Source organism: Cucurbita pepo, unplaced genomic scaffold, assembly GCF_002806865.2.
Source record: "Cucurbita pepo subsp. pepo cultivar mu-cu-16 unplaced genomic scaffold, ASM280686v2 Cp4.1_scaffold000477, whole genome shotgun sequence".
Lineage (NCBI taxonomy): Eukaryota > Viridiplantae > Streptophyta > Magnoliopsida > Cucurbitales > Cucurbitaceae > Cucurbita > Cucurbita pepo.
Genome location: NW_019646707.1, coordinates 3,585 through 11,918, shown reverse-complemented (window position 1 = coordinate 11,918; position 8,334 = coordinate 3,585). Strand labels below are relative to the sequence as shown.

Genomic DNA, 8,334 nt, shown 5'->3' with positions numbered 1-8,334 from the left:
TGTTAATATTTTTGTATGTAAATAAACATTTTTAAAACGTATTTTAATTAATCGAGTTATATTCGTATTTATTGATAAAGTTTTGAATTTTTTGTGGTCATAGAAAATTTTTATAAGGCTATTTTATTTGGTGATGCATGGGTTTGGCTGCTGATATTTTGAATGAAGCTGAGGCAATCAAGGGAATAATAGTTAGTTGAGGAATTTTTATTTATTTATTTATTTTATTTTATTTTATTCTATTTCAACATGTCACAATCATTTTTGTCCAAAACGTGTTGTCTATGGTCGCATGTCTGATGTCCTAGTCATGCTTGTCCAAGAAGTGTTGTCCATGACTACTGCATGTTCCAAACCACTTTTACATGCTTTCATATTAGATAGACCTTTACTATTTCATGTTGTGTTAATACGAGAGTATATGCTTTCATATTAGATACACCTTTAGCTATTTCATTTTGAGTTAATACGAGAGTGTATAACTGTTCACCAAAATCATGTCTACACCCGTGGGTTAAAATGTTCCAAAATGTACCATAGGGGGATATGACTAGTTGTCACTTTTTCGTACTTAGGTTATATGCTATCAAAGTCATCGTTGTTGCCTACTCGCTTTTAGCTTATAACATTTCTTTCTTTCAAATTGGTTTCAACATATTTTTCGCTCACGTTTTCTAAAATATTTCTCACAATTGACTTGTTCACTAGGCTAGAACAAGTGTAACACAATTGTTATCTCACTATTGCAAGAGTGCGATTGTGGCACATTGCTGACATTGCACACCCACCATCGCAATGTCGTTGAAACTTCTATTTGAAGTGGAAAATTAGTAAGTTTCCACATGCCTTGTGATTCCTATATCACTTTGCCTTCAGTTATGATGTAGTGTTCATATTTGTCCTTAACATTGTGATAAGGATATTGGGTACCAAAGTTGGAGATTTGGTGTGCTTAACACCTTAGGGAAAGTAGGATGTAACGGCCCAGGTCTACCGCTAGCAGATATTGTCTTCTTTGACCTTTCCCTTTCGCTTCCTCTCAAGGTTTTTAAAACGCGTCTGCTAGAGAAAGATTTCCACACAAGGATGTTTCGTTTTCCTCCCCAACTAACGTGGGATTCTCACATGGGAATAGGACTGCATATCGAAAACTGTTATCACAAAGACTTGAGGTAAGTGACCTTCCTATTGAAACTCAAATTGTTTTGTTTGCTGTCATGTTTATTGATCATGAAAAATATATGTTTTGGGACCGCCTTATGGTTTTTGAATACAATTGAGTGTGGTAAGGATTACCGGTTGTGTATTGGGTAACCAACTACTAATTGTCAAATACAATGACTATTGACAATTATTTTTGTGGAAGAGTTATATGTTTTGTGTATCATGTAGTCAACTACTAATTGTCAACCACTAATGGTCAATCACGAGTGATTGTTGAAAAATATTTTTAGAGAATAGACCTGTGTATTTCGGGTAATTAACCACGTGGTTCCCTTAATTTCGATTGATCAACTTTAAGATGGTTTGTATATCCTATTTTAAAAATTATTTTGAGGTAAGGGCAAGACTGCAGCCCAGAAGTGAGGAGAATGATGGGCAAGACTTCGAGAATAATTTTACTGAAATATCTTTTAGCATATTTTCATATATTGTAAAGTATAAACTTTTAGTGTCAAGTGACGTTTCCGATCGATAGAACATATGGCGATTTAGTGGTGGGCGAATTGTGCCTTGAAAGACGAACGTTGAGTTGTGTTACATTCGTTCTTCGGAGAGATGCTCATTTGTGGTGACGGTCTACAAATATTGACCTGACCACTCGAGCACATTTCAAGGAGGCTTTTCTAAACAAATATTTCAAGCGAGTGCAACAATACAGGTAGGAAGATAGAATGTTTCATCATGGGCTTGAGATCTGAGGCTCGAGGAGCTCTGTATGCTCATGAGCTACCTAACTATGCCACAACACTTCGACTCGGGGAGACGACTGATGACCATAAACCCCAATGGATTTAAATTATTAAGATGAAATTAAGTTATTTAATTTTTTTTTCTTGGAGTTTCTTTAAGTTTGGGCTTGAGTTCAATCCTTTATCTGGCCCAACTTTTCCATAACGGTTTGGGCTAATTTAGTCTTTGGGCCCAAATGAGTTCAGATTTTCTTGAGCCTAGCCCATTTATTTTAATGAACTTAAAATAAATTGGGATTGGGGCTAATTATTATTTGATTTTGGGTCGAAAAATGCGAACACACTTGATATGTTTTTCATGATTGTTCCTTAGACTCTACTTTTTTTTTTGGTAGGGCTAAATGTGTAGTATTTCTCTATACATAGTTCATGTATGCGTGCATAAACCCATTAGCGGACTCGTATACTTACTTGCTCCTAGGCTTGACTATGGACTAGCGAGCTCACACTATCGAAAATCAACAAAAAAAGAAAGGAATGTTTATAATATCATAGTGTAGGAATCTATATGTAATCCATGCATGCGTAATGATATTTTTAGTGTGTGATACTAGAGGGAGATTAATGTGACCTAAACACAATAACATTCTAAATTACCGATATCGAATCAATCCTCACGTGAGGACTTATAAAACGTCTAGGCCCAGGTTTGAACTAACTGGAGACGTCTAGTGTGTGAAACTAGCGTGATAACTAACTACACCACGAATCTTCTAAAAGTGAAAATGTTGTATGTTAGAAGAAACGTCTCTAGTATGTGAGACTAGCGTGATAACCAACTACACCACCCAGACAAGATGAACTAGCGTGATAACCAACTACACCACCCAGACAAGATGAACTAGCGTGATAACCAACTACACCACCCAGACAAGATGAACTAGCGTGATAACCAACTACACCACCCAGACAAGATGAACTAGCGTGATAACCAACTACACCACCCAGACAAGATGAACTAGCGTGATAACCAACTACACCACCCAGACAAGATGAACTAGCGTGATAACCAACTACACCACCCAGACAAGATGAACTAGCGTGATAACCAACTACACCACCCAGACAAGATGAACTAGCGTGATAACCAACTACACCACCCAGACAAGATGAACTAGCGTGATAACCAACTACACCACCCAGACAAGATGAACTAGCGTGATAACCAACTACACCACCCAGACAAGATGAACTAGCGTGATAACCAACTACACCACCCAGACAAAATGAAATTCCAAGAACTGGGGACCTCTAGTGTGTGAGACTAGCGGTCAACACTCTATTTCTCGAATCTTGTAAAAGTACAAATGTTGTATGTTAGAAATGTCTAAGCCCAGGTTTAAACTGGAGACCTCTAGTGTGTTAAACTAGCGTGATAACCAACTACACCACCAAGACAAGATGAGATTCCAAATTAACTCATTAAACTCGAATCAACACTCATATTTCGCGAAAAGTAAAAACATAATGCTAAAACTGTTTGAGCCCAGGTAGGTTTGAATGGAGACCTCTAGTGCGTGAGACTAGCGTGATAACCAACTACACCACCCAGAGAAGGTAAGATTTCAAATTAACGCTTTAAACTCGAATCAACACTCATATTTGGTGTTAAAGAAAAAGTAAAAACATAATTTTAAAAATTGACGTTTGTAGAGGTTATCCAAAACTCGAGCATGGCTAGAAAATAAATATAAAAATGTGTCCCATAAAAATTTAGGATTCCCATGAAAGAAATATATATATGTGAGATTTGATGAAACCAAAGATAAAAGCTAGGCCTTTTTCTTTTTTCCCTTTATAGTAAATGGCTTGCAGATATTTGAATGCATATCTTTGCTTTTAGACCACTCTATCCAATCAAAACTCAAACAACAAAAAGCCACACCAAACAAAAGAAACCCATTACCACTCTCAAAAAGCTTATAACTTAAGGACACTCCCATCATATATTTATACGAATTTAATCAAAACCCGATACATCAATAATCGACCCCATAATATGCACGCTAATCATCACTAATCGTCCTTTCTTACTCCCTATTCAACAGCTATTTTTTACGACACTGTTCTAAAACTATAGTAATTCAGCTAATACCCTAACCTAAACGTAGTTACTGTGAGATCCCACGTCGATTGGAGAGAGGAACGAAACATTTTTTGTAAGGGTGTGGAAACCTCTTCTTGAAAATGAGGTAATACCGTCAATCCAATGAATATGAAACGTTGATTGTTATGCAAATGAAACGAAACCCAATTGAAAGTATGTCGAGATGATATGTTTTAACCTAAATTCAAAAAATATGTCTTAGAAGGGAAAACCCAAAGAGGACAGTATCTACTAGCGGTGGACTTGCGTAGTTACAGTTAAACTCTCTAATTCTCGAACGAAAAGAAAATGAGGTAATACTATCCATCTGATGAATATGAAACGCTTATTGTTATGCAAATGAAACGAAACCCAATTGAAAGTACGTCGAGATGATATGTTTTAACATAAATTAAAAAAAAAAACTGTCCCGAAATAGAAAACTCAAAGAGGACAATATTCGCTAGTGGTGGGCTTGTGCTGCTATAGTTAAACTCTCTAATTCTCGAACGAAAAGCAAATGAGGTAATGTCGTCAATCCAATGAATATGAAACGCTTATTGTTATGTAAATGAAACGAAACCCAATTGAAAGTACGTCAAGATGATATGTTTTAACCTAAATTCAAAAAAACTGTCCCGAAATGGAAAACCCAAAGAGGACAATATCTGATGGTGGTGGACTTGTGCTGCTACAACTCTCTAATTCTGGAACCAAAAGAACAATAAAGTAATACCGTGAATCCAATGAATATAAAACGCTTATTGAATCGAAAGTAGGTTGAGAGGAAGACAAAAACTAGTAAACATTTGGTGACATATTTGAGATAATTTACAATATTGCCATGGAAACTAAAGAGAATCTCAAAGCAACACACAAAATGCAAAGCCCACCTTTAATTTTTGTTCCCTTTTCTTTTCTTTTCTTTTCTTTTCTTTTCTTTTCCTTTTACCTTTAATGGGTGGAATTCACTTTATTAAGCTTAGGGAACCCTTCTCCCACCTTTTAATTAAAGTATAAAACAAACATCCCTTAATTATTATTTTTATTTTAATTACACAAACAACCAATCAAATCTTTTTCTTTTCTTTTTATAATTACTTTTTAAAAAATTAGTTTGTGTTGTTTAATAAAAAAACATTATTCAAAAGTGGTTTTTAACTATTTTTTAAAAGCATTTATTAAAATTTTAAATTTTATGCGGGTTCGAACTAGATAACACGCCCGGTAATAAATACACATAAACTTTAAAATTTAAAAATAAAAAACAAAAATATTATCAAACGAGTCCTAAATTCTAACCGAGAATTGATCTGATAAGTTTTCATCATTCATTCCTAAAGTAACACATACAAGATGGCTGATCGTGCAATCTCGTGTCATCTTGAAAGCCCAGTTTCATTCCCGAGGTTAAGCCTTGCCGGGTGGTCTTCCAGAGTTTCCTGCTCTCCTACAAAACGAAAAACCAAAAAAAGTTCAAGTCTTGAGTGGTTTTTCGATTTTCGAGAGGTTAACAATTGTAGAACGGAGCTGAATCATCGACTATTGAACGGATACTCAAAACTTAAGAACGAGTATTAGTAATGGATAAAGAGATATTGATTAAGTAAAAGGCATGGAATATATTGAAGTACACACATATACACCTTTTATTTACTGTGGTTTTAAAGATGTTTGTGTCACCTTCAACCAAGGACTTTAAATGACACCCTTTAAGCTAAAAGAACTCAATGTAACAGTTTTAAAAGGCAAAGTGAGAAAAATTTGAACTTTTTTATCTCTCCCTCTCTTTCTTGATTTGAGCAAATAAAAAACAAGACAAAGTTTTAGACATACAATACCCATGTCATGTTTTACAAGCTGAACTGAAGTAGCTCAATTGATTAAGACAACACCCATATCATGTTTTACGAGCTAAACTGAAGTAGCTCAATTGATTAAGACAACACCCATATCATGTTTTACGAGCTAAACTGAAGTAGCTCAATTGAGTAAGACAACACCCATGTCATGTTTTACGAGCTGAACTGAAATAGTTCAATTGATTAAGACAACACCCATGTCATGTTTTACAAGCTGAACTGAAGTAGCTCAATTGAGTAAGACAACACCCATGTCATGCTTTACAAGCTGAACTGAAGTAGCTCAATTGAGTAAGACAACACCCATGTCATGTTTTACAAGCTAAACTGAAGTAGCTCAATTGAGTAAGACAACACCCATGTCATGTTTTACGAGCTAAACTGAAGTAGCTCAATTGATTAAGATATATAATTTTACTAAAAGTTCAAACAACGTAGTACCTGTTATGAATAGGATCAGGGCCATTAGGAACTCTTCTTTTACTCATGTAGTTGAGATGCCACTCTGAACGAACAACGTCCTTGCCACCACGACCACCGACCACCTCCATCTCTTTAGAAATTCCACCGAATTGAGCTGCCGTCGTTATCGTCATCATCCCAGTTGCCACCGATTGTCCCCGTTGATGGGAACCATTCACTAACAAAAGCCAAATAAACCCCATAACAGCCATGGCCTTACAAGAAGGAGAATAAGAACTCATTTCCTCTCTCTCTAGACAATATTATGCTCTAAAGCTTGAACAACATGGGCAATCTTTGAGAGAAATCACTACATGACAGGATTTTGATTTTGGGATGTTGAGAGAGAGAGAGAGAGAGAGAGAGAGAGGAGAGAGAGAGAATAAATGGCTTCAAACATGAGAAGGAGGGAACCCTTGTTGCTTTATACTACGACACTCATCTTTTACTTTGGCTTTGTGTGTATTTTGATGCACAAACCAAAACAAAGGGACGTCTTTTTACGTACAAATGGAAAGAAAGAATCAAAATACGAAGTAATAAAGAGGATTATTATATTGTTGGTGGTGGCATGCATGCATGATAATATCCTTTTATGAGCTATTTATAAGAACATTAAGATGTATGCAATTAAGAACATTAGCTATACAACATCTTAAGCTTGAGTTGATGTTAAATGTTTTTGCTTTTGTTTGTGGGTCACACACAAATTCGCTTTTGAACTCAACCAAATCATTTACAATGATTTGAACTAAAGTTTAACATTGATATCGTAGACTTGGAATAATATTTAACGACAAAAAAAGGATTCACTAGTAGTGGAAAAGAATCGTTGGACTGAGTCAACCATGTCCAGTGTTCAAAAAACATACGTAACTCGAAAAACCCATTCAACCTAACTAAGGGTTATTAAGTTACGTGGGTTGGGTTGAGTTCAAAGAACTGAAAACAGTATGGATGAGATTGATTTATGGGTTTCTCTCGGAGTAGATTGGATGAGATTGATTTATGGGTAAACCCATTCAACCTAACTCAGGGTTATTAAGTTACGTGGGTTGGGTTGAGTTCAAAGAACTGAAAAACGGTATGGATGAGATTGATTTATGGGTTTCTCTCGAATTAGATTGAGTTGAATCTGTTAGATAAGCACGACTCTACACAATGGTATGATATTGTCCACTTTGAGCATACGCTCTCATGGCTTTGCTTTGAGTTTCTCCAAAAGGGCTCATGCCAATGGAGATAGTATTCTTTGATTATAAATTCATGATCATTCCCTAAATTAGCCGATGTGGAACTTTCATCCAACACCTCCCCTTAATCGAGGCTCAACTCCTTTTTCTTTTGGAGTCTTAGTCATTTTTTACTATGCCTTCGACTTTTTCTTTTGGAGTCCTTTGTTCAACATTTGAGGATTCCAGTGGCATGATTAAGTTTAGGGCATGACTCTGATACCATGTTAGATAAACACGACTATTGTCTACTTTGAGCATAAGCTCTCATGGCTTTGCTTTGGGCTTCTCCAAAACGCCTCACATGCCAATGGAGATAATATTTTTTTATTATAAACCCATGATCATTCCTTAAATTAGCTACGTGGTACTTTCATCCAACAGAATCTAGTCCACTCCAATTTATTGAAATTTTAAAATATATATACATATATTTATTTTAATAATTTTTTAAAAAGTTAAAATATATATTGAAATTGAGTTGCAAATTTTAATTTAATGTTAGAAATTAAATAGAGGTTTATTTTAATTTTATTAAAAATAAAAATTTGGATAAATGACCTAAATAAGGTGAACCAACCCAGCCTAAGATTTATAGTTAGGCAATTATTTAATAAGAGTTGCTTGAGTTGAAAAACGCATAGCTTAAAGAATTGGGTAGGCTAATCCAACCCAACACACGAACACCCCTAATAATAACTATCCCCTCTTGTTTGATG

The 8,334-nt window shown here is 35.4% G+C and overlaps 1 protein-coding gene and 1 non-coding gene across 2 annotated transcripts; both read right to left on the bottom strand.

Annotated features, from left to right (window-relative positions):
- Positions 1-3,297: 3,297 nt before the first annotated feature.
- On the bottom strand, positions 3,298-3,371 carry TRNAV-AAC. Its single transcript has one exon. It is a non-coding gene; the product is annotated as a tRNA-Val (tRNA).
- A 1,916-nt stretch (positions 3,372-5,287) lies between these two features.
- LOC111785387 lies at positions 5,288-6,765 on the bottom strand. The gene is made up of 2 exons (XM_023665797.1): positions 6,363-6,765; positions 5,288-5,509 (listed from the first exon to the last, which is right to left on the bottom strand). The coding sequence occupies exons 1-2, from the start codon at positions 6,623-6,625 to the stop codon at positions 5,470-5,472; spliced, it is 303 nt and encodes a 100-aa protein (XP_023521565.1). The 5' UTR covers positions 6,626-6,765; the 3' UTR covers positions 5,288-5,469.
- Positions 6,766-8,334: the final 1,569 nt, after the last annotated feature.

Excerpts from the sequence above, each read along its gene's own strand:
- LOC111785387 (XM_023665797.1), bottom strand. The coding sequence starts at position 6,625 with ATGAGTTCTTATTCTCCTTCTTGTAAGGCCATGGCTGTTATGGGGTTT. Across the intron at positions 5,510-6,362 it reads CCTGATCCTATTCATAACAG|GAGAGCAGGAAACTCTGGAA; the intron begins GTACTACGTTGT and ends TTCGTTTTGTAG.